At 50.2% G+C, this 26,080-nt stretch overlaps 1 protein-coding gene and 1 pseudogene across 2 annotated transcripts; one reads left to right on the forward strand and one right to left on the reverse strand.

The window, feature by feature from the left end:
• Positions 1 to 1,460: 1,460 nt before the first annotated feature.
• On the forward strand, positions 1,461 to 17,869 carry LOC100825690 (annotated as a pseudogene).
• A 1,920-nt stretch (positions 17,870 to 19,789) lies between these two features.
• On the reverse strand, positions 19,790 to 23,255 carry LOC100837654 (G-type lectin S-receptor-like serine/threonine-protein kinase B120). 2 transcript variants are annotated; one of them, XM_010241421.3, is made up of 7 exons: positions 22,353 to 23,255; positions 22,151 to 22,261; positions 21,874 to 22,046; positions 21,038 to 21,248; positions 20,588 to 20,831; positions 20,355 to 20,505; positions 19,790 to 20,270 (listed from the first exon to the last, which is right to left on the reverse strand). In XM_010241421.3, exons 1-7 carry the CDS (start codon positions 23,200 to 23,202, stop codon positions 19,968 to 19,970), a joined length of 2,043 nt encoding a protein of 680 aa, XP_010239723.1. In that variant the 5' UTR covers positions 23,203 to 23,255; the 3' UTR covers positions 19,790 to 19,967. The 2 variants fall into 2 exon arrangements, with proteins under 2 accessions (XP_010239723.1, XP_024312176.1); XM_024456408.1 differs by lacking the exon at positions 22,353 to 23,255 and having other exon boundaries at positions 21,874 to 22,048; positions 22,152 to 22,261.
• Between the last annotated feature and the right edge of the window lie 2,825 nt (positions 23,256 to 26,080).

Genomic DNA, 26,080 nt, shown 5'->3' on the forward strand with positions numbered 1-26,080 from the left:
ATAATTAATTATTATGTAACAGTTGCCACAAGCCTTCCTCATTAAGTAGCTTAAACAACTATTTGTTTAGTAAACACTTACTTTTGAGTTTGAGCAGCTCGATGCCCTGCCGGCCTTGCTCTTTAGGGTAACAAATAATGCTCCATTTGGTAAGCCGATATTTCCTCTTCTGCTCGTCTGATTGTCAAAAGGAAAAAAGAATCCGTAGAAATCCAAATTGTTTGTGCACGCTGACAGGTATAAAAAAAAGTATAACATACTTTTGATACAACTTACGCCATCAGTACTGGGTGGACGACGGAAAAGAGTGACTAGAAATGAGAGTTGGCGGGACAAAGGGACGTGTGCCCAACTACCGTAGAGCATACGGATTTCTTTAGATGGACACTCCGGAGTAGATGACTAGTAGGTAGGAATATTTGATTTTCCTTCATCGAACAATGAGAGGGCAATATACGTATGCCTTAAGCTTTAAGCTTGCACAGTACAATCCCGACCTCGCTTAATTATAAGATATTGTCAGTTTCACGCAGCCAAATTACCACACAAATGAAGAGAAAAAACATGCCAAGACACTACCAAATGCAATCTTAACTAAGCAAAGCTAAAGTTATCATCAGAGAGAGCAATAATTCTGCAGCAGTAAGTAGCAAAGGACATATTTCTGAGTTTTCGACGCAAAGGAGCAAACACTAGCCGTAACATCTTGGAAAGAGACATGCATCACAACCGTTATCATGCTCGGATACATCATTTGATATACATACTAGAGGTTTTCACATTGGAGAGTATCCATCACCAAGCTGCTGCCCAAGACATTATTGATCTTTAGATGAGCAAATTTTATTTCTTAGACAACGAAAAGACGTACCAAATAGCCGCTAGCTAAAACTTTTGGACTTTTGGTCATTGGTGCTCACATTTTTCTGGATTTATTTCAGAATTTAACCGGCGTTATTGTTTGTGATAAATGACGTACCCGTTAACAACAAGACGTTTGCGGTATGGTGACTTTGACAATTTTTTAAGATCTGCCGGCTCACTTTCGCAGAAGTACTCGTAGGGGTAGGACGTGCGATCATAGGGACATTTGTACTGTGTTCCTAATATAAAAAACTTTTGGTGTTTCCAACACTGCAAATACTATAAGGTCCTTGTTACAACCAGACCCCAAACACCTCGGCTGATTGTCTCTAATGCCGGACAAAAGAGCACCTCACATACATTTCCCGCTAGCTTTATTAACGGTTTCTCCATATGGGCAGGTTATCTACTGTGATTAATAACTAAACCAAATACAATTACTTAAAAAAGAGAGGGGCCCAGCGAGAAAACAAAATCTTTTTTAACAAAAGCTTATGTAGGTGCAACGTAGGCATATTTGTATTTTTTTCCCACTAGTTGTATCTAAGCATCCTATTCCTACGCTGCTAGTCATCTACTCGATCCGGAGGGTCCAAACAAACACGCATGCATTGGCACCCTTGTATATATAAGCATCTCAAGACCAATCTCTATACATGGAGATGCATATATCTGTTTCTCAATTCCTGGCTCTCTCCGGTGCTTCACTTGTTATTTCCTGGCTAGTACACTGGGTGTACAAATGGATGAACCCCTCATGCAACTCTCCTGGCTCCATGGGTTACCCAATTGTTGGTGAGACCTTGGAGTTCCTCAAGGGAAGCCCTTCCTTGGACATCCCAGATTACTTCAATCAAAGGATGAAGAGGTATGGATCGGAGCTCATACTGTCAGAAATTATTTTGCTCAAATGGCCATGTTTTATTCTTGAGAGAATTCCATATATGCCACTTAAATCTTGTCCATTTGTCCAAATGTCACTCAAACTTTTTTTGTTACAAATTTGCACTTAAATTAATTTTGCATGGGGTATAAATATGCCACTACCGCTAGTTGACCGTTAAGTAAAAGATGAAAATACAATTTTGTCCCTAGGTAGTATATTGATTTTCTTTATAACAAAGTATTCATATTAGAGAACTCATATTTGCAGATTTTTTGAGATGTCAGTAACACACTGTTTCGGAGTAAGTTTCAGCAAAAAATTGAAATGAGTAGTGTTGTAGTAAAATAAAACCCTTATATGGGCGGGCCGTAAATCCTACGTGCCGACGACCAAGTCAACATTCCGCAAGCACAAGTCAAGACGCTCACGTGGTGCAGTCAATCCTAGATGGCAAAGGAAGACTAGTCAACAAATCAAGCCTCTCATGCCATGGTCAAAGGGTCAAATGAGGTAGAGTAGGGGACAAGAAAGGTGTGAGGAGGGGGCCTTTAGTCCATATTGGACCATGGACCAAGCCCCACTTTTCTCACATGGTGCACACAAAAGTTATGGACCAAAAGAACTACTTTTACCATTTTGCCTCCACTTTTCTCTCTTCCTCAAGAGTAGCCATGCTCTTTTGTCATGTACCCCTAGGCTATAAATACCCCCACATGGGGGCATGTATCATTCACTCTCACTTGAATAAACTCTCACTTGAATAAACTCAAGGGGAGAGGGCTACAGAGCCTCTTTGAGAGGAGCTCTAGCTTCGGGATCTCGGGAAGGCCCGAGCCCGAAGGAGAGGGAATCGGGTTAGAGTCTTAAGGGTATCTCGACCTCGCTACTTGGGAAGCCTCGTTCGGCCCAAGTACGGGGCGGCCCCTTTCGACCTCTCGCTAAGTGATTCGGGGAGCCTCGATCGACCCGAACGCTTTGGCTAACGACCCCCTCGAAGCCTGTCCTAACATAGGACTAAGTCGCACCTGCAGGGTCGCCCGAACCTATTCAAAAAATATCGACGTGTCAACTTGTCCAAGTGTACGGCGACCTTCGCTATAAGGCCGGCGTACACGCCCTACTTTTATACTCGTACCTGTGCCATCGAGCTTTGGCACCCTTTACTCTAATTGTTGTCGAGAACAACAACAGTGGCACCTACCGTGAGGAACCCTCGCCGCAATTGAAGATTTAATGACCCGACGAAGCCTACTTTATCGGGTCCCCAACTTGCCGCGAAGTCTACGCGGTTGCAAATGAAGAAAGCAAGTGCCTCGGAGGCTTCTGAGGAAGAAGGAACCCTCACCAATCCGGACGCCACCGCAAGCATGGTCGCCACGACAGAAGTCGCGGTCGCCCCTCCACTACCGGCCGTCCCGGAAGGAACCGAGGTGCTCGAAACCGTCACAGGCGGTCCCTCGGCACTCACCGACGTAATGGCAAGGATCGGCGAGTTGCCTACGGTTGCCGCTCCCGCAGGGGATACGGAACTCAGCATGCCTCGCTCGATGGGCTTCGCGCCACCTTCCCTACAACCGGTGATGACTCTGCCCTCGGAACCTAAAAGAGGAAACAATGTGGCGTTGGGAGGATCCGCGCCAGAAAACCAAAGAGTCCCGGCCTACGACCCCTCCAACCAGTGATTACCTCCACCGACGCTCGCCGCGATCACCCAAGAAGCTCCTTGGTATCATCTTTATTGGAGGCTTCCGCCGCAAGGCGCTCTCCAAGTCGCACACACTCAACATCAACCTCGCTTTGCGAGTGCCCCGCAAGCGCCCCTTGCTCCCCCCGTCGAGGTCGAACAAGGCGGCCACCAGGTACCACCTCAAGCCGCGCCTCGCGGGGAACGAGACCCCAGCGTGTATGGAAACGAGCAAGTGGCGGAATCCGGAGCCCGTGCCGGCAGCGAAAGGAATTCCCGTCGATGCTCCGACCCTCCAAGAAAACGCCGAGGTCATTCTCCAAGCGACCACTCTAGCGACGAAAGCGACGAGGGAGGACCTCGCCACCGAAGGAACCAAAAGAATCAGCCGACCTGCAACCCGCTCATGCGGGAGATCCAAGATGCGCCTTTTCCGCCAAGGTTCAAGCCACCCACAATACGGCCGTACGACGGGGAGTCGAATCCTCTTCAATTCTTGGATGTCTACTCCACCGCCATATGGGCCGCCGGGGGAGGTCCCGTCGAGATGTGCAACCTCTTTCCGCTCGCGCTCACTGGAATGGCGCAAACTTGGTTTTATAACCCGCGGAAGAACTCCGTGCACTCATGGGAACGCCTCCAAGAGGTCTTCATCGCCAACTTTCAAGGAAACTTCAAAGAACCCGTACAGGCTCACGAGCTATACGCCGTGAAACAAAAGCCGGGGGAATCCCTCCGAAACTTCTTCCATCGCTTCGCGAAGGTACGAAGCCAAATCGCCAACCCGCCGTCGACCACCGTGATCAACGCATGCATGCAAGGCCTTCTCCAAGGAGAAGTAAATCGGACCCTAAGCCGCAATCCTCCAAGAACGACCGAGGAGCTCTGTCGGATCTTGCAGGAATACGCCCGAGGCGAAGACGGGGACATTACTAAGAAGGACGCGCCACGCGTCGCTCCCGAGGGAACTCCCTCGTCCAACAAACCCCCTGCGCCTGCTTCATCTTCCAAGAAGAAGAGGAGGTGGGGGAAAAAGGGCGCCGGCGACCAAGCCCGGAAAATCTTCGCCGTTGAAGGACAAGCATCATCCCAAAAGACCTGGCAACCCAAGAAGCCACCTCGTCCGACCGAGGGAGGAACTGGAAGATGCCTCATCCACAACTCGGCAAGCCATAGCACCGAGGAGTGCAACACTCTCATCGTGGCTCACGAAGAATTCCAGGCACGAATGCAGGCCCGGCGTAAGGATGAAAAAACTGCCGACGCTCCGCGCCCCGCCAACGTCCTCGTGGCTGACCCGGCACCTAAGGAAGACAACCTCCCGTTTCAGGAACCCACGCATCACGTCAGAGTGATACTCGGGGGCTCCGCCATAGGCCGGGGATCGAAGCGGCAGCGCCAGGAGTATGCTCGCGAAGTCAATGTCGTGGGAACCTTCACTCCAACACCACCACTAAAATGGGCAAGCGTGCCAATCACCTTCACCGAGGAAGACGCCAAGGGGATACGCTTCCTGCACGACGACGCCCTTTTCGTGACGGCGATCGTCGCCAATTGTGAGCTCAAAATGATTCTTGTGGATGGCGGAAGCTCCGCTGACATCCTATATCTGAGCACTTTAAAGAAGCTGATGGAACCACAAGGAGGATACAAGAACGGCTCATTGCAGCCATCCCTTTATCCTCTCACCGGCTTCGTACCGGGGAAGTCCATTCAGCCGCTCGGACAAATTGAGCTCCTCACGACCTACGGGGACGCCACCAATCATCGAACCGAGCTCGTGCGCTTCGACGTGGTGGACATGGAGGCCTCTTTTAACGCCATCCTCGGGAGGACTACGCTAAACTGTCTCTGTGCCGCCGTCCACCACAACTTCTTGTGTATGAAGATCCCGGGCCCAAAAGACGTGATAACGGTCTGCGGCGAGCAATCTTCCGACAGAAAGCCCCTCTACCGCCATGAGACCAAGTGCGCCGAAAAGGGAGAATCATCCAAGAGTATCAACATGCTTTCGAATGCAGGAACATCCAGAACCGATCACCCGGAGCGCTACATCCCTAAGCCCCTCCCCGAAGGAGAACTCAAGGAGGTACGCATCTCCCAAGAAGACGCCACGCGCACGATGAAGATCGGAGCCGACCTCCCGAGTAAACTCGAGGAAGAACTCGTCGACCTACTTCGCAAGAATTCCGATCTCTTCGCTTGGTCGCCTTCTGACATGGGAGGAGTCCTGCGCAACGTCATGGAGCATCGCCTCGCCGTAAGGCCCGACAAAGCTCCCGTAAAGCAAAAGCTTCGAAAACTCTCCACCGAGCGATGCAAGGTCATCAAGCAAGAAGTCGCCAAACTTTCCGACGCCGGGCTAATCCGAGAAGTTTGGCACCCCGAATGGTTAGCCAATCCTGTCTTGGTGAAGAAGGCCAACGGCAAGTGGTGAATGTGTGTCGACTTTACCGACCTGAACAAGGCGTGCCCCAAGGACGACTACCCGCTCCCTCGGATCGACCAACTGGTCGACTCCACAGTGGGATGCGAGAGGTTGAGTTTCTTGGATGCCTATTCAGGATATCACCAAGTCCACATGGCCAAGGAAGACGGGGAAAAAACCAGCTTCATCACTCCCATCGGCACATTCTGCTATCGCAGGATGCCTTTTGGTTTGAGGAACGCCGGCGCAACTTTCCAACGCCTCGTCAGCCTCATCCTCAAGGAACAATTGGGGAGGAACGCCGAAGTATACGTTGATGACGCCGTCATCAAAAGTCAAATTGCAGGGACCCATCCCAAGGACCTGCAGGAAACCTTCGACAATCTCCGCAAGTACGGCGTGAAGCTCAATCCGGAAAAGTGCGCATTTGGAGTTCGAGGAGGGAAACTCTTAGCCTTCCTTGTCTCCCAGCGGGGGATTGAGGCCAACCCAGAAAAAATCCGGGCCATCCTGGAGATGGAACCTCCTCGTTCTGTCAAAGATGTGCAACGCCTAGCGGGAAGAATGGCGGCCCTGGGACGATTTGTCGCCCGGTCGGTCGCAAAGGGTCCCCCTTTCTTCAAAGCCCTGAGGAGCTTCCACAACTTTGAGTGGACCGACGAAGCTCAAAGGGCCTTCGAAGAGCTCAAGACCTATTTGTCGACCCCTCCGCTTCTCACGAGCCCAAAACAGGGGGAGCCTTTGCTCCTGTACCTCATCGTAACCCCGGTCGCCATAATTGCAGCACTCATGAAGGAAGAAGATGGGTCACAACGCTCGGTGTACTATGTGAGCGAAGCTTTGGGAGGAGCAAAGGGTCGATACATCCAGATCGAGAAGATCGCGTGCGCCCTTCTCATGGCCTCTCGAAAGCTCCGTCATTACTTCATGGGCCACACCATCGTGGTGCCAACTACCTTCCCACTCAAGGAAGTCAGGAGGCCACCGGAAGAATCGCCAAATGGGCAACAGAATTGGCGCCTTTCTCATTGGAACTCACGGCAAGAACGGCCATAAAATCTCAAGTCCTGACTGACTTCGTGGCCGAGTGGCACGCCCCACCAGCCTCGCCCAAAGAAATCACATCCAAGATCGAGCCCCTCGAACCACATTGGATAATGAGGTTCGACGGCTCTAAGCGCCTCGACGGTGCGGGGGCTATAGTTATACTCATCAGCCCCGAAGGAAAGATCTTGGAGTACGCCGCCCATCTTGACTTCAATGCCACCAACAATATGGCAGAATACGAGGCACTACTTCTCGGACTTCGACTAGCCAAGGGCATGAGAGTCCGACGCCTTCTCATCCAAGGAGACTCCCAACTGGTGATAAACCAAATGGACAAGTCATATCAATGCCTTGATGAAAGGATCAAGAAATACATCGAAAAAGTTCGCAAGATGGAACGGAATTTCCTGGGCATGGAGGCACGACGCATTCCATGAGGAGAAAATCACCTGGCTGACAGGTTAGCCAGAACAGCCTGTTCCAAAGAACCGCTGCCACTAGGTGCATTCTTTGAAGTAATTCGCGCCCCACCCATAAAGGAAGAAGCCGACGCCCTTGACGAAGCTTCAAAGACTCATTGACGCTCCACCCTCTTGGATGACACCGATTATCCGCGCCTTGAAAGGCGAGGTGGACGAAGAAGCGGACGGCCCAAGCGCCAAAACTCTGCTCGCAAAAGCCAAGATGTACGTCCTCCTCGACGGCATCCTATACAAGAAAGGAGCGGCCGTGTTGCTTAAGTGCATAACTTCTGACCGGGGAGCCGAGCTCCTCCTGGAAATCCATTCAGGAATATGCGGCCACCATCTTGGGCCAAGGGCCACCGCGGCAAAAGCCTTATGTCAGTTATTCTATTGGCCCACCATGGTGCAAGACGCAATCACCATATTGCGGAAATGCGAAGCTTGCCAGAAAATGGCTAAGTCAATCCATGCGCCCGTGACTTCCCTGAAGAATATCCCGATAACATGGTCATTTGCACGCTGGGGAATGGACCTCCTCGGGCCTTTCCCCGCATGCAACGGGGGCTGCAAGTACCTCGTGGTGACGATTGATTACTTCTCCAAATGGATAGAAGCAGCGCCTCTTGGCAAGATCACGTCACAGGCCGTTCAAATTTTTTTCTGAGAAAACATCATATGCTGATATGGTGTCCCGCGAGAGCTAACCATGGACAACGGCAAACAGTTCGACTGGGCGGAATTCATCAAATTCTGCGAATGCCTTGAGATCAAGCTGCACTTCACATCCGTAGCTTACCCCAAGAGCAACGGCGCATGCGAAAGGGCAAATGGACTAATCCTCCAAGGACTCCGCCGAAGGGTAGAGCACACGGTTAGCAAAGCAAGGGGAGCATGGGGAGATGAACTTGCTAGCGTGGTTTGGGGCATACGCACCTCCGTAAGCCGTTTCACGGGCCGAACACCATTTCTCTTTGGTATATGGAGCCGAAATAGTTCTTCCCGCCGAGGTCGAGTTCCGCTCACCTCGGGTCGAAAGGCTCCAAGAAGCCACCCCAATTGCCTACATCGAAAATGAAGAGCATCACAAGACGGTCGTCGATCTTGTGGAAGAAGCTCGTGACAAAGCCCTCATGAGGCATGGCGTCTACGAGCAAAGCGCCGCACGCTTCTACAACACAAGGGTGCGGGAACTAGCCTTCTCCCAAGGAGATCTCGTACTGAAAAAACATGTCGACCCAAAGCTCCAACGCAAACTCGACCCTAAATGTGAAGGACCATACCGCATCACCGCAGTATTGGGAAATGGTGCATACCATCTCGAGAATATGAAAGGGCAAAATCTTGTCCATGCCTGGAACGGCGACAAGCTCCGGCGTTTCTACGCCTAAGGAAAACCTTCAAGGCCAATCCTTGCCGCTCCCGAAAGGAGATCATCAGCGCCCAACCAGCCTCTTCCTTACGAAACTTCGAGGGATCATAAGCGCTAACAAGGCCATGTCTACATAAGGCTTGTAAGTGCCCATCGGGCCATACCTTAAGGCAAGGAAGCAAGGATAAATAAAGCAAGTCCTTGAGAAAAAATTAAGAGTGACACGAGACACTCACATGACTCATCGTCGTAAAAGAGCCGCTGCCCCTGTGCCGCTCATCGAGGAACGCGAAAAGGCCTCCGTTGGCCCGAGCATCCTCTAAAAATGTCCACGGACATAGGTCGCCACTAGCGACTTGTTCCTTGGTGGATCCTAGCGTGCCTCGAGGCCATCTTCCAAGTAGAACCAAGTCCCCCGAGGACCGGAAGCTCCTTAAAACACATTTAAGAGGAACCGTAAATAAGCGAGTTATGCATGAGCTTACTTACCTTGGAGAACCATGCTACCCGTGTGCAAGACGTCGCGCGCGGGCCTGCATGATAGTAACCGGGTTAAGGCTCCATAATAATCGCGGGAAAGCATAGCTTCCTGAAGTCCGAAGAGAGAAAATTCTGCATGAAATTTCCCGAATGTCAGGTTGAAATGTTCGGATCACTACCGGCATATCGATAGTGACCCTCACAAGGGTACTAGGACCCATGGCTCGTAACCATGGCCAAAGGCACCGAAGCCAAGTTGTATCCCAACGGCGACAGCAATTGATGACACAAAAGTGTAATCATAGTGAACGATCGCGAACTGTATAAACTGAGAAAATATAGTACTTCACAAGAAGGAAATATAGTACTCCGAGAAACACATGTTGAGCCAAGTTAACATTTCCGATAATGTCAACTACATGGTGAAAGATGAGAAATACGTGCTGAGCTAAGTTAACATTTCCGATAATGTTGACTACATAGTGAAGCATGAAACACAACAAAAAAAGATGCCTTACAACCTCTATGACTAAAAGCCTAAGGTTAAGTCAAGTGGAGATATGCAACATCGCATAAGTAAGCAGATGAGGTACATCACCACCTCTGAGGGCAATGAGGCTCACGCCTCACCATCACCCTCCTGAAGAGCAGGCTCAAGGCAACGCACGAAGCGTCGAGCCCGAGCGCGAAGAGGAGCACCCTGGTCCGCCAGAAACTTCTTCGCCCCGTGAGACATCTCACCCTCAAGACCGCTCATCCCGGCACCGCCATCCAGGACTGCCGCGACCGCCGACGAAACAAGTCGAGCACCGGTACTCAGGAGGCACTTCTTCACGGTAGGCTCGATGAGCTCCACCTAGGAAGTAAGAATCCTGCTCGCCTCGTCCACCGTGCAACATGGAGGAAGGTCCGACTGGGAAACACTCCTCAAGCAAATCATCGTCTCCCGAATCTCGGTGGCCTGAGCAAGCAAAAGCGAAACCACCTCGGGACGACGATCCGAAGGAGGGCGAGCACGAGAAGCGAGCATCGGGCCGTCACTCGCTGTAGCCAACTCCACCTTGAGGGAAGTAGCCTCCACTCGAGCGTGCTCCCTATCAAGGTTGGCCACCACCAAGTCCTCCTCAACTCGACGAGTCTTCGCGAGCTCGTCCGCCTGGCGCTCCTCAGCAAGCCGAGCCCTGGTCTCCATGGCCGTGAGCTCCGCCGAAGAGCTCAGCCTCCACGGCCTAGCATCGCACCCTCTCCGAAGCCAACTCGCTCAAGGCAAGGGTAGACTTGGACATCTCCACGTCCAAAGTGGCAGAAAGCACCCCCACCTGAGTCTTGAGGGCAGGAAGGGCGCCCACGGCCTCGACCAAACCCCTCACCTACAAAGAAGACGGAGTTAGCCCAAAAGCAAAACCGAAGGACCGAGGGAGACATGTCACGGACGCTCACCAGCTCCAGTATCACGAGAGGGTCTCTCACCCCATCCTTGGTCGTCGGAAGCTCTCCGCCCCTCGCTTGAGTCGGGGGCTCGCCCTCGGGAACCTCGGGAGCCGCGACCCTCGCACCTGAAAGCAAACCAAGGAAACCATGTCAGAATCTTCAAAGAAGATCGACACCGCCTAAGAAAAAGGCACTCACCCGAGGTAGGAGCATCCTCCTCAGGACGCTCACGACCGATGGAGAACACCGGGATGCCCGCACCGCTGGCTCTGGTCGACAACTCCACCACTGAGTCGCTCCGCAGCCGAAGCCCTGTCTCGCGAATGAAAGCCTCAACCTCGTGGCTCGAAGAAGGAAGCACGTGCTCAAGTGCAATCTTCCCCTTCATGTGCAGGTCCAAGGTCACCCTCAAAGGGGACCTCGACTCACCCACGACGGGATCCGCCGAATCCGCCGGGGCGTAGTCGTAAGAAGGAGAAGGAGTCGGGGGAGCCTTCCTCTTGCATCCACTCAACAGACGAGGTTCCTTGGGGACCAACGCACCAGGCACCGCCCGGCCCCGCACCACCGTCCCCGTCTTCACCTTCCCGTAGGTGTCCCGCAACTTGGACCCTACCGCTAGCTTTGACAGTGTCACCAAACGGGAGTAGCGAGCGCCCACTCGAAGGAGGCGCCCGAATTTCGGATCTTGTCGCATTGGCACCCTCTTCCCGAAGCACTTCGCGATGATGTTGTGACATCCCCCGCCGCTGATCTTGGTCTCGTAGCCACGGTGCTCCGGCCCACCATACGGAACCTATCAGCTGCACGGCCCACAGCGCCGCCCTCTCCTCGAAAAACGTCGCTGAAAAAAGAACAAGCCAAAGTTGTTAAGTACCACCGCAAGGGAAAAACAACCAAGGCCCGAAAGGAAAAAAGAAACGGCACTCACATGTGGTGACGGCATGCGGAGGATGGAAAGCCCGAGGAATCCCAAGTTCGGACCTCGGACAACTCCTCATCATGAAGCGCCCCGCGATCACCATCTCCTCCATGAGGTCACGAAAGCTCCTCTCGACGGACACCTCCTTGATCTTGGTCACCTTCCAAAGGTCGGTCGACCGAAGCTCGCCTGGGTGAGGCACCTCCTTGAGGCCTCCAGCCCCCGAGTGTCGAGGAAGATCACCCGAGTGTCGAAGACGCGTCTTCGAAGCCCGAAGGAAAAACCACTGGGACTCCCACTTGTCGAACAACTTCACCGTGCTCCTCCTCGGCATGAGCAGAAAGTCGTCTCCAAAACCGGAGCGAAGCCTCAGGTTCACCGAACCAAAGGCGCTCAAGGTAAAGCCGTTAGGAGTAAGCGACTCCCTCACCTCCACGGTGAAGTAGAACAGCAGCAACTTCATCGAAGGCTCCTCGTGAAGCGCCGTCTCGCACAGCCAGCGAAACATGTTCAACTTCACGATCGCCGAAGGGTGGAGCTGGGCCAACTCAATGCCACACGTCTCCAAGAACTCCATCAGGAAGGGGTGGATGGGCACACACAAGCCGGCATGGAACCAAGCCGAAAACACCACAATGCACCCTGGACGCCGCTTGTGGTCGAGCTTGAACTCCTCCCTGTTGGGCAAGATACCGTCCCCCTTGGGAAAGTATCCCGCCTCCTCCAGCTGGACAAGGTCCTCAGGGCTCGTCGAAGACGGGAGAAGATAATCGTGAGCCCAACCGCCCTCCATCGGGACCACCGGGGGATCCCCACGCGAACGAAAGGCGACCTTCTTCTTTCTCGACGGTCGGTTCGCCGAACGCTCCGCCGCGGCGCCCTTGGGTGGCCCCCTCTCAGTCACAGGCTCAACATCAGGACCCGCCATTTTGCCTACACGAACAAAGATTCGACAATGGTTAGAAGGGATACGGGAAAATTTCAAAGGGACTAGCAAAAAAAAGAAAGAAAGGGGGAGCCAAGCTCCCTGGGCCGCTCCGCCCGCGCGAGTGCAGGAAGGAGGCCAAGCCTCCCAGCCTTCGGCCGGCCTGAGTAAAAAAGAGAAAAGAGGTCAAGCCTCATGGGCCGACGCCCTCGGCCAGCCCACGTCCACAAAAAAAATGAAGGGGAGCCCCAGCCAAGCACCTGTGCCGCGCGCCCTAAGCCACTGTGCCGCCCACATCCGGCCGTCTTGCCGCGCGCCCCTGCCACAGTACCGCGCTCCCGCCGCGCGCCCTAAACCGTGGTGCCGCACGCGTCCCGCCGCCGTGCCGCGCGCGCCTCGCCGCCGTACCGCGCGCGCCCGCACCACGCGCCCCGAGCCGCGATGCCGCGCGCGCGTCCGGCCGCAGAGCCACGCATGCTGCGCCGCCGTGTCGCCAAGCCGCATGCGCCCGTGCCGCACGCTCCCCCGCTGTACACGCCGAGCCTTACTACCCCGCATGCACCAAGCGCACTCGCACCGCCCCACGCCAACAAGGCATTGGCGCAAGCCCGTGCGCGCGGCCTGGGGGCTCGAGGCTTGCTCCCGCGCCTCGCCGGCCGGCTCCGCGCTCGCAACAGGCATCCCGACGCACCTGGACAACACGCACAACGCCGGACAACTCCGCACCCCGAGGGTGTTCGACGGAATGTCCAAGCAAGCCTGCAAAGCTCAAACTTGCCGAGGCCGACGTGGTGTTGCTCCTTCTCACCTCCGCACGAGCAGGGAAGGGTTGGCTGACGACGAGGGTCTCCCGGGAAAACTTGAAGGTAGCGCCTACACCTCGCTCCAAGGGGCCTCGCGCGCGCGCCTCGTCCCCACGATGCCTCGATGATGATGAGCCTCCGCAGCGGTTCCTTGGCCGCCAAAACGATCGCCGTGACAGCAAAGACGTGGCTAAATCTCGGACGGCGCCGAACAAGGCTTCGGCGCCGGAGAAGTCGGACAAGGCCGGTGTGAAGCTCCACCACTGGCCCTTGGTTCCATTTTATAGGCCTCAGGGGGTCCTTGGCGTTCGGGCCAGCCAACCCAAGCTCGACACATCGCCGTCCTTTGTCACAGTGCATCAAGACAAGAAAGGAGAAAAATGGGCAAGGGAAACACCTCCTTTCCCCAAAAGGAGGCCGGCTTAGCCAAGGGAGGGCGCCCCCCGTCACGAGCCCGGCGTCCCGACCAAGCCCGCGTCACCGCCGGTGACGAACGCCGCCTGCGACAAAGAAAAGGAGCATTGGTCCCTCCTCCTCCCGTACAGAGGAGGAAGACGACTAAGGACCGTCCGATCCAGGGCGTCCCCCCATCCTGGACCGTCCGATTTCACTTAAGTGAAATCTGAACCGGTATCGGGCCTAGCTGGGCCTTGGCCCAGCAGCGACCCATGAAACCAGCCTGCGTAAAAAAAAGGAAAAGAAGAAAGGGAGGAAGCCCGCTCACGCCGGCTCAAGTACTGGCCCAGCTCGCGCCCGAAGCGTGCGCGGCCGGCTAGGTGCGGGAAATTTGCGAATATGCCCAGAAATTTGGGGAAATTGCAGCCGAATCCTCGAAAAATTTTGGGAGACCCTCGAGGTCCCTGATTTTTGCAAAATAGTCCTTCGAGACACCGATTTTCTCGCAGAGAGGCCCCTAGGGTCCCGGTTTTTTGCTAAAATACCCCCCGAAATCCAATTTCTCCCAAAGAAGACCACCGAAGGCGTGAAATCTCCCCGGAAATGCCTACAAGGCTCCTTTTTTTGCAGGAAAGCCACCAAAGTATCATTTCCTCTCGCAAATGAAAGATCTCGAGAGTCTCGCATCGAAGGTTGACCCGAAGGCATTCTCAATGCCTCCTGCTCAAGGGGGCTAATGTTGTAGTAAAATAAACCCTTATATGGGCCGGGCCGTAAATCCTACGTGGCGACGACCAAGTCAGCATTCTGCAAGCACAAGTCAAAACACCCACGTGGTGCAGTCAATCCCGGATGGCAAAGGAAGACTAGTCAACAAGTCAAGCCTCTCATGCCATGGTCAAAGGGTCAAATGAGGTAGAGTAAGGGACAAGAAAGGTGTGAGGAGGGGGCCTTTAGTCCATGGTGGACCATGGACCAAGCCCCACTTTTCTCACATGGTGCACACAAAAGTTATGGACCAAAGGAACTACTTTTACCATTTTGTCTCCACTTTTCTCTCTTCCTCAAGAGTAGCCATGGTCTTTTGTCATGGACCCCTAGGCTATAAATACCCCCCATGGGGGCATGTATCATTCACTCTCACTTGAATAAACTCAAAAGGAGAGGGCTACAGAGCCTCTTTGAGAGGAGCTCTAGCTTCGGGATCTCGGGAAGCCTCGTTCGGCCCGAGCTCGAAGGAGAGGGAATCGGGTTAGAGTTTTAAGAGTATCTCGACCTCGCTACTTGGGAAGCCTCGTTCGGCCCAAGTACGAGGCGGCCCCTTTCGACCTCTCGCTAAGTGATTCGGGGAGTCTCGATCGACCCGAACGCTTTGGCTAACGACCCCCTCGAAGTCTCTCCTAACATAGGACTAAGTCACACCCACAGGGTCGACCGAACCTATTCAAAAAATATCGACGTGTCAACTTGTCCAAGTGTACGGCGACCTTCGCTATAAGGCCGGCGTATACACCCTATTTTTATACTCGTACTTGTGCCATCGAGTTTTGGCACCCCTTACTCTAATTGTTGTCGAGAACAACAACAAGTAGTAATATTTTTGGCATGAAAAATTGAAATACTACCTAGGGAAAAAAAATCTGAAAATATATGTTCTCTCTAAAGTGAGTACTTTGTTTTAGAGGAAATCGACATACTACTTATGGGCAAAATTGTATTTTCATCACTTACTTAATAGTCAACTAGCAATCAACTAACGGCAGTGACATATTTGTACACAATGCAAACTTTTTATGGCAAGTTTGGAACAATAAACTTCTGAGTGGCATCATATCAGCAAAATTTGACTAGCAAATACGAAATTCTCTCTTTATTCTTTTAGATTGATATGCAAGTCACATGCATGCCCAACATGAGTTGCATAGGTACGGTCCGGTTTTCAAGACGAGCGTTCTGGGGCAGCCTGCGGTTGTTTCCACGGACGCAGCGGTGAATCGTTACATCCTTCAGCAGGAAGGCGGCTTGTTCCGGGTGGGCTACCCTGCGGCGCTCAACAAAATCTTCGGCGAGAAGAGCATCCAAGCATTTGAGGGCGCAACCCACAAGTTCATCCGTCGGGCCGCTTTCTCGATGTTCGGCCTCGAGAATCTCAAAGAGTCGCTCCTTCCAGAGATGGAGAGCGCCGTCAGGGAGCGCCTGGCGTACTGGGCCACAAAGCCCAGCGTCGACGTCCGCCATGGCGCGCCAGATGTAAGTACTATACATGGGATTTTATTTTTACCACACGCACACACATAAGTCCTTGGCGATTTTGACTTCCTCATTCTGTGGATGTAGATTCTGTTTGATCTGGTATGCAACAAGTGCTTCGGTTTCAATTCCACCAAATCGAGACAACTGAGGAAGAGTTTCGATACACTTTTTAACGGGCTCTTGTCCTTCCCGACATATTTACCTGGGACAGCATTTTACCGATCCATGCAAGTACGCATATATACTTCCTTTTATCTAAAGAAACACTAGTGTATTTTTGGAGTCCTAAAGTAGTTTGCATGTGATGTACTTGGTCCTATTGATATGTTACTATACGCTTGCTTATGCAGGCAAGGAAAGATGTGGACAAGATGATGCGGGATGCATTCGCAGAGAGGCTGCGTACACCTGGGAAGAAGCATGGCGACCTTCTTGACCAGATTGTCGAACAACTGCAGGGTGAGGAGCCACTGATAACGGAGAGTTTTGCTGTCGACATGGCTTCTACGTTATTGTTCGCGAGCGTCTTCACGCTGTCCGGAACCACCGCTATGGCATTCAAATCCCTCCATGACAACCCTCAAGTCGTGCACGCTCTACAGATTCCGATACTGACTCAGGCACTCAACCAAACATACATATATACAGTGCTGGAATACTTGCTAATCAAACCATAAACACTGAAACTACCTTCTTAAAACTTACACCTTACACAGAGGGAGAACGAAGACATGCTGAAAAACCGGAAAGACAAAGTCTCAAGCGGGCTGACATGGGAGGAGTAAAAGCCATTGAGATTCAGTAATCAGGTCAAAAAGCTTATCTTCTTTTTTTGATGTAAATACTATAGGGGCAACCCCTAAAGCATAACTGTGAGCATCAGGTTTCGAACCCTAGTGAGTGGAGTCATGCGTCCACAACTCCACCACTTAGCGCAGTGTTGCAGCTGTATTAACTTAAGGAAGGGCATTATGGATCTCCAGCTTTACTGAATTCTCTCTTAGGTGACCAACGAAATATTGCGAATAAGCAACGCCGCACTAGGAATCTTCAGAAAAACTCCAGGAGATGCACACGTAAACGGTAAACACTTTTTTTTTAAACACTTAATTAAACACTGTCGAACGCTAGCACACTATTTTTTTTCACCATCAAACAGAGGAGTAGACATAATTAGCAGCAGCCGGCCGGAAAATGATTAATGTGTTCATTCGTTTTTTTTCATGCAGGGTATACAATTCCAAAAGGGTGGCTGGTCATAGTCATTCCCATGGCAGCTCATCTGGACGCCCAACTTTTCGAAAATCCACTCAAGTTTAACCCGTGGAGATGGATGGTTAGTGCCGGACATTTAGGTGGCCTGATTCCTTGCATTTCAATGCAACTCCATGATAATTTCTAAAAATGTAGGATGATGAGAAACGCAGCACACTCCTCAAGAATTTTTTGCCATTTGGAGCAGGCATAAGAATGTGTCCTGCCGCAGAGTTTGTCAAGCTGTTCGTTACACTTGTCCTACACGTTTTAGTAACGGAGTATAGGTGCGCTCTTCTTCTGGCAGTTACAAAGCATGTTGTTTAATTCTATTATATCGTTCATCTGCAAACATTAGTATCTATCTGCGCAGATTGGAGGAAACCAATGGCACGGATATGTTCCGCTGCGCAGATGTTATGTTCCCACAGGGCTACCACATTCGACTTGAGGCAAACGACCGTACCACGTCAACCACCACCATCTAATAATTGCAATCGTCAAGTTGGCGTCTCAGCAAAATATGTTTATGGTTGCAGTGCCCCATTAATTACTTATAATCAATATTATATATCACTTTATAGTGGAACTCTTTATTCCTATCATGATCATACTGTAAATCATCTTGGCTCTTATATCATAGTTGGACTCTTATAATTCCGATATATAGCCATACATGTATTGATTGCTCATGTTTCATAGATTATTGTTGCATCTCTGAACCCAAATACAGAGGAAAATATTACTCCCTTTGTCCAGAAATAAGTGACGTTGATTTGTATTACAAATTCACATCATTTATTTTGGGACGGAGGGAGTATTTAAATGTCCCTCTCAGCACTATACAAAATACCCCTCTCATGTACCCCCTCCAGTGGCGGTTGACCCTGGCCAAACAAAAACCGCCATTGTAGGCTTGCCAATGCTGGGGACACAGGCTAGTCCCTCGCCAAACATCAATGTCGGGTTACCTGGACCTGCAACTAATGGTGGACCTCCAGTGGCGGTTACTCTCTAGTCAAAAGAGTAACCGCCACTAGTGCCAACCCTCATGTGGCACTTAAAATCAGTGGCGGTTTGTCCTATCAAATTAACCTGCCACTGGTACGTCATACCTATGAAACAAAGAGCAACCATAACTGGTCGAGATATGTGTGTCACTGAGACCAGGTGTGGCCCTCTCCTACCAGCAGCAGCGAAGCCCCGCCAAAATTGAAATGGCGCCCGCAAATGCGGGCATGTATAGCTCGATCCCCCTCTTGTTCTCCTTCTTTCTCCTCTTTTTTTTTTTTTGAGGGTGAAAGACCGTAGGCAAAATGCCTATAGACATATATTAAAATAAAGGTAACTGTACAAAATTACATGAAAGGGGCAAATGTGCCAACGTTTAAAACAAAGGACTATCTAAAAGCTTTGATCCAATCCGCAAATTTGATATAGTCCTTTCTCTTTGCATAGTGGAAACTAGATTTAGCTCCTCCTTGAAGATTTGTTTGCATCAGTAAAGGCTTGGCCTCCTTCGATTGAAGATGAATTCATTTATGAATTTCCAAATGCTCCATGTGGCCAGAGCGATAATTTCCATGAAGAAAAGCACCTTGATTCACTTTTAAGTTGTGCAATATTCCTGTGCACGTTTTGCATGGGAGCAAAGTTTGGACAAATGTGTCGCCAGCATGCCATGGCAAAGGGTCGGTGGAAGAAGAGATGGTGTCTAGTTTCAAGGTGGTGGCCATCACAGAGAACACAATCATATGCAGGCAGATGAAAGTTCTTCTCGTGAAGCATTGCTCTGGTGTTGAGCATGTTAATGAGAAAACGCCAGAAGAAAAGCTTGTGCTTCAGTTGGCAGCAGAGGACCATTGAAAATCAGGTGGAACCTCCAGATGGGAGATCTGTGCCATGTAGGCCTTGGCAGGGAGATAGCCATTTTTATCTAGCTAGCTAGCTCTCCATTTTGAACATGATCTCTAAGCTCGAGCTCTCCGGCCGGGTGCCCCTTCCTCTCTGCTCCCCTCCATCTCTCTCTGCTCCCCTCCCCCTAGCTCTCCTCTGCTGCTGATGTATCCACTTTTCCAAGTACTTTGCATATGAAAATTGTTCGGAAACTCACCAATCAATGATTAAAATTGTCCGAGCTGCCATTGTTTCTAGCAAAAACATATGAAAAAGAAGACATTCCTACACTATAGATCGAGGCAAAGAAGACTTCATACACTAGATTGAGGCGAAGAAGATATTCATACACTAGATTGAGGCGAGGGGCACCCAGAAGGGCCCACAGGGCGTCCTCCCCTGCTGGGCGCGCAGTGGGGGGGGGGGGGGGCACTGGGCCTAGCCTCGTGTGTCGTCTCGCCCTGTAATTCCAGAAGCACTGATTTTTTTGCAAACCAGAGCGCGACTGGTGTGGAGAGAGAGATTAATCTGACCCCAAAACCTTGCGGCGTTCTGGTTCGCGAAAAATTCAGTGCTTCTGGAATTACGGGTTTTTCTCATGCTCAAATCTCAAACCAACTATCATGTGATAATTCACTTGTTAACCTTGATTATAAGATATTTTTCAATCACACGAGAATTTAGTAATGAGAATAAACAAATTTACGTACACATTTGCATTCACACACACAACAATGGTTTTGATTGGCTATGCTCACTGTACAAAGTTTTCATTTCTATTATGACACAGAGAAAAAATTATGCACTATACACGTTATCATCAAACATACGTTGGATTGGCAAAAGTACATGACACTGAGAAAAACTATCTAGCAGTTGTGACAGATATTGTCAAATCATTAACACTGCATGACTGAGTACCACTGGAAGCCTCTTCATTGCCTACCCTTAAATTGAAATATGCTGGGTGCTTAGTCTCACGTAGGATCATAGTCTTGCTGCTTAGCATTGCAACAACGTCCAACATAGTCGGTCGATCTGCTGCATTCTCTTGCACACACAACAGTGCAATGTTAATGCACCTCATTATTTCTTCAGAGTGACTCTTCGGATTCAATGACGCATCAACGATTTCAATCCATCTGCCCTCATCCCACAGCTGCCAAGCCTGTTGAAATTTCATCACATACTTAGGACACCAGATAAACAAAGCATTTTTCTTTTCATGTTATATGGATATCTATGAACTCACATATCCCAGGATATTGATGAAATCTCCACATTGATTTCTACCAGAATTCCTTTTCCCGCTTAGGATCTCGAGAATTAAAACGCCAAAGCTGAATACATCGGATTTCACAGAGAACAGGCCCTCGGACGCATACTCGGGAGCCATGTAGCCACTAAAATGATGTAATAATATATGTTCAAATCACTGAATGGTATATGAATGTTCACAAGTGGACTAATTAATAAGGAACTTACTATGTACCAACCACTCTTCTTGTAGTGTTTCCTTCGTCAGTAGCATTTGAGCTGAATATTTTTGCTAGTCCAAAATCTGAAATTTTAGGATTCATTTCGCTGTCCAAGAGAATGTTGCTTGGTTTAAGATCACGATGTATGACACACAGCCGAGAGTGCTTATGTAGGTAAAGAAGTCCTTCCGCTATTCCTTCTGTGATTGCAAGGCGTTTGTTCCAATCCATCAAAGCTTTTTTATCTTCATCTGGACATGGATTAAATGTTAGCACAACAGAGAATAAAATTATCTAAAGAAACAATCAGAAGTTGGACATCCCAATTAATAAAGGAGTGTAATTATGCACATAAAGGGGCTGGTGTAAACAATATGCTGAGATATTTCAGTAATTTTTTTTTGCATCATATGATAAACAATATCTAATCTATGAATTTGGAAATGTAAATATGTACCAAAGATGAAGAAGTCTAAGCTTTTGTTCGGCAAGTATTCATAGACCAGTATTTTCTCCTCTCCTTGAGAGCAACATCCCAAGAGCCTAACCAAATTCCTGTGTTGAAGTTTGGCTATGAGCTGAACTTCATTTTTGAACTCTATGAAACCTTGTCCTGAATGTGAAGCAAGTCTCTTAACTGCAATCTCCATTCCATCAGGAAATTGGCCCTAGGGAAAAATGTTAAGAAGATCTTTAATGATATTATATGCCAGTCTGATCGCTTTAAAATGCTCCAGTTAATTCATAGTTCCCAAGTAATTAGAAAAGCTAATTTATGCCAGTTTGCATCAGCATATGATGAAAATTTGAAGACATGATCTATTTCTGTATTTAATAGAAAAGGTGGATTGTACAATACGCCTAGGCCAATGTCTAGCAGCAAGTTGATGGCCATGTGGAGGTACTAAAAAATGAAGTTGGAGCCACTGTGGGCGTTGCGCCTGGCACTGCGGCAGTGGCCCGTGTTGTGGCGTTGTCTGTTGCTGCTATTAATGATATTGTTTGTGATGAATGATGAAGACGATAGGTCAGGCATGCGACCTAGAAAGACCGATGATGACAGGTATATCGAAGCTGCTTCAGGGTGTCTTTTCGATGTGTTCTGAGGTGAGACAAAAGCGATAGGCTAGGATGACTGTGTTTTTTCTAGCTTGTTAGAATTTTGAGTTGTAATAGCTGAGATACGCATGTTATTTGCGTCTTAAATAATATAAAGGTTCTGTGCATCGATTGATGCAGAGGCCGAGAAATGCCCTCCTTTTCGAAAAAAGTACAAGAGTATTATATGTGTACCTTATATACAGGGCCAAATCCACCTTCTCCAAGTTTGTTTTCTTCGGAAAAGTAACGTGTAGCCTCCAATATCTGATGAAAGTCAAAAACAGAAAACTCTGCTTCCATTTCCCAAAGTAGTTCATCTCCTCCTTGCAACTTGCGAGCACGCTTTCCGTTTAACCTCATTTTACCTGAAAATTTGACAATTGGCGCAACCGACCAGTTTAATTACACGATTCTTCATTGCAGTATACTACTAGTACTTGATGAGCATTTTGGTAGCTAATTTACCCACCTTTTTTGTACCTTCTTCTGAGCCGACGATAGTAGAGTATGAAGCAGAGAGCAACTAGTGCTACAGGAGCAGCCACAGATATAGCAATGACCCAAGGTCTGACTCTATTTCCTTCAGAATTAAACATCCAGAAATGATTGGTTGAAGGTCTAGAGATGATTTGGAAATTAAAACGAATATTATTCACCATAGTATAACTTACTCTTGCCTGGGGGATCCCGGACTGGCGGCGCCGGAATTACGCCGGAAGACGATGGATTGATCCGCCGCATGGCTAGGCCGTTGTAGAACATAAAGGCCTCGAACCTGATGGTGCAGCGCAGCGCGAGGATCTTCCCTCCCATGCGCACGGCCGTGGTGTCGTTGACCATGGCGAGGAGCCGCTGGAGGCACGAGAGGCAGTCCCCGGTGGAGAGGTCCGGCGTGCACTGCGCCAGGGAGTAGAGCGTGGGGACGTCGCTGCTCGCCGAGTCCATGACCGCCGTGGCGAAGAACCTCTTGGCCGCCGCCGCGTCATGGGCCGTGCCGTTGAGGAGCTCGCGGACGTCGGCCGCCACGGCGGCGGCATCGCCGCGCATGCTCTGGAAGTACCAGTACTGGAACAGCGTGGATTCGTCGGCGGCGGCGATGCCGGAGGGGGTGAGGCTGAGGAAGGCGGCGTCGGGGGAGAAGCCGAGGAGGCACCCGGGGCGCGAATCGGAGTCGTTGTACTCGAAATAGACGGCGGCGGCCCTGGCGTTAGGGCAAAGCTCCTGCGCGTAGCGGAACGAGTCGGAGATGCAGCCGCTGCAGGCGGTGGCGTTGTCGGGGGCGGTGTCCCCGCGGCAGAGCGCGAGCGCGTGGACGGCGTCGGGGGATTGGCCCGCGGTGGCCGTGGCGAAGAGGGTTGGGGAAGACGAGGCGTTGAGGGGGAGCGTGGCGGCGAGGAGGGAGAGGTTGGAACTGTAGGTGCTGTTGGCTGTGTAGTTGCCGCCGCCCTTGCCGCAGACTTGCCCCGTTGCCGATGCCGATAGCGGCATCAGGAGCAGGAGGAGGAGCACGACGGCTGCCATGGTAATTAACCTCGGCAAGGCACGCTGGGTAATCAATCCTCTGGCCCGCCTAATTGGCAATTTGGCATCGATCGATTTCATTTCACTTGGAAAATTTGAAAAGGAAGATTAACCCGGGACTGGTCCGTTGCTTTCAGCGGTGACTCGGACGGTAATTTGGTTGATTTTGAAACCATCAATCACGGCGTCACCACGTTTCTTGAATATGTAAAATGGTTATTCACCGGGTCTTGTGCAGAAAAGGGATTTTTCTTTCCTGGGATGACAGAATACACTTCAATTCTGTCTGCTGTGTTTGATGAATTCTTCCTGCTATCCTGGTGTGAATATCTGACCCGAGATCAGTGCTATCCCATTTAACTTTTCACTTTGATCATTTGTACCATCTTATCTCACTTCCATGTAATGGTACAAGGACGGGACAAATCATCGAACTGCAAAGTAAAATGAGGGATATGATCAGATCTGGCATTCTTTCATTTGGAAGTCATGTGCATTTACTATGAAAATGTAAGTTGCTCATTTGGTTCCTTGTCATGCTTCGTGAGTCGTGACTACTCGTTCGCTACGAGTAGTCTGCAGCTCCCCGAGGCCATCTTGATCTCAAGGGGACGGATGATCATGCACTAAGCGAGCATAAACATTGCTACTTGTCATCACTTTTCTAGAAGAAAAGAGATTGGTAAAAAATCATCATCTTGTGTATCTTCTTTGGTATCTCAAAAAAGGATAGTAAGCATCGGCCGACAAGTCAGAACAACGCTAACCATGGCAGGTGTCTAGTGTAACACAATACCTTGCCCCATCCAACTCACAAACTTCTTCTTGAATGGTCCTCGGCCCCTTTCTATTCTATGTTTAACAATTTAAGACAGTTGAATGTGAATCCCAAGATATCAGAATGGGAAAGAGTTCACACAACAGCCCTCAGCCCTCATGTTGGCATCCTTGTCAAAATAGAAGATTCCGCTCTGATGAAAATTAATCTTGAGACTGGACAATTGCTCAAAAATGCAATCGTAAATTTCATTTACTCCAAGTCATGCTCCATGAACAAGATAAGTAATGTGATCGTGTATAGCAGGATGGTGGCATCGACATCCACAAGATTAGTTACGATCTCATTGAGGTAGTCATCGTCTTTAGCCCGCTCAATTAGCACCACCAACAAATCTACGAGATGTTGAACATTACGAGAGACATCAGATCACCTTGATGCAAAACTTTTTGTGTCTCAAAATAGTGTCAGATGTTGTCGTTGACTTTTATGCCACGATCCCCCATGCATACAAGAAAGCTCTCTAACTAACAACGCTATCCTTAGGGTTTTTTGTTTTTTGACGAAATACAGCAGCGCTCTTTTTCTATTGATTAAGATCGAAGATGACACAGGAACTACAAGGCCGAACCAAACACGACCAGAAAAAAGAGAGCTATACGGGGAGAAGGAGGAGGAGGGGAAAGAGGAGGCAACACTTAGGGGACGAACAGTCTGAAACCATTGGCGTTCCATCACAGCAAGGTCAACGCGCCTTTGCAACCAGCATGATGCCAACTATGAAGCTCCTCAAGGGCACAGTCAGCAAGCTGAGAGTGCGTCCGAGAGATCCCTTTAAAGGTTCTCGCATTCCTTTCCAACCAGAGATGCCACCATGCCAACATCGTGAAAGTGCAGGCACGTTCCTGACCTGCCGTGGTCGAGCGATCATCCATGTCCAACCACCACGAGGTGGCCACCGCATCGGAAGACGGAGGCAGCATGATCTGGAAGTTTAGCCTGGAAGCGAGATCCAGCAAAAAATTCCGAGCAAAGAAACAGCCCAGGAAGATGTACGACGCTGTTTCGCTAGCCGATTTGCAGAAACGGCATAAAGGATCATGGGGTATGCCCTTAAGAGCCAGCCGGTCAGCTGTGAGGCAGCGGTTTTGGGAGGCCAGCCAAGCGAAAAACTGAATCTTCGAGGGCATTCTGGTCTTCCAGATCAAGTTGGCGAAGGGCGAGCTTGTCCTCCCAAAGAACTGAACTTTATAAGCTGAGGCAACGGAATAGGAACCTATAACTGAATCTTCTTCATCTTTCAAATCTACACCCTGAAGCAGGATCCACAATTGGACGAATTGAACAAGAACCTTCGTGCTAGGGTTGGGCTTGATCGCCCCAATCCAGCGCTGGTTAGTAAGAGCATCCGATACCGAGAGCAGCTTGCTGTTGGAATGGGCAAAAACTGCCCGGAAACGCTCCTTTATCGGAACTCCTTGAATCCATGGATCGTGCCAAAACGAGCAACGCTTGCCATTACCCAGCTTGAAGGAAGTGGCGGCATAGAAAATGGCAAGAGCCTCCTTGTCTTTTGTGAAGAGGCGAAATCTGATCGGGTCAACGCCACCCCAACCGAGCCAAAGCCATCTAATCCGAAGAGCTCTACCTTGAAACTTGAGGTCCGGGATTCAGAGCCCTCCCATTTGCTTTGGGACACACACATTTCTCCAAGCAACCGAGCATCTAGCCCCAGAATAGCTATCCGAGCTAGACCAAAGGAAAGATCGCCTTAGTCTGTCAATCTGCTTAATAACCCAAGCTGCTGAGAGATGGCGACCATATGGTACGTGGGGATGGCCGAAAGCACATATTTAACTAGGACCAACTTGCCGGCGGCAGAGAGGAATTGCCCATGCCATCGACTGAGCTTTCTCGCCACTTTGTCAAGTAACGGCTGATAATCAGATCGGCGTAGCTTCAAAGGGGAGAGAGGGATTCCAACGTACGTGCAAGGGAAACTACCTACCACACAAGGAACAGCCTCCAAGATACCAGGATCAATGGCCGAGAGCTGACATTTTATTGGGAAGATCGAGCTTTTGGTGATGTTAGTCTGCA

This window comes from Brachypodium distachyon, chromosome 5 (assembly GCF_000005505.3).
Source record: "Brachypodium distachyon strain Bd21 chromosome 5, Brachypodium_distachyon_v3.0, whole genome shotgun sequence".
Lineage (NCBI taxonomy): Eukaryota > Viridiplantae > Streptophyta > Magnoliopsida > Poales > Poaceae > Brachypodium > Brachypodium distachyon.

Coding starts and splice junctions, on each gene's coding strand:
- LOC100837654 (XM_010241421.3), bottom strand. CDS start 23,202: ATGGCAGCCGTCGTGCTCCTCCTCCTGCTCCTGATGCCGCTATCGGCA. Junction 22,262..22,352: donor CCGGGATCCCCCAGGCAAGA/GTAAGTTATACT, acceptor TTAATTCTGAAG/GAAATAGAGTCAGACCTTGG. Junction 20,832..21,037: donor CTTAGACTTCTTCATCTTTG/GTACATATTTAC, acceptor ATCCATGTCCAG/ATGAAGATAAAAAAGCTTTG.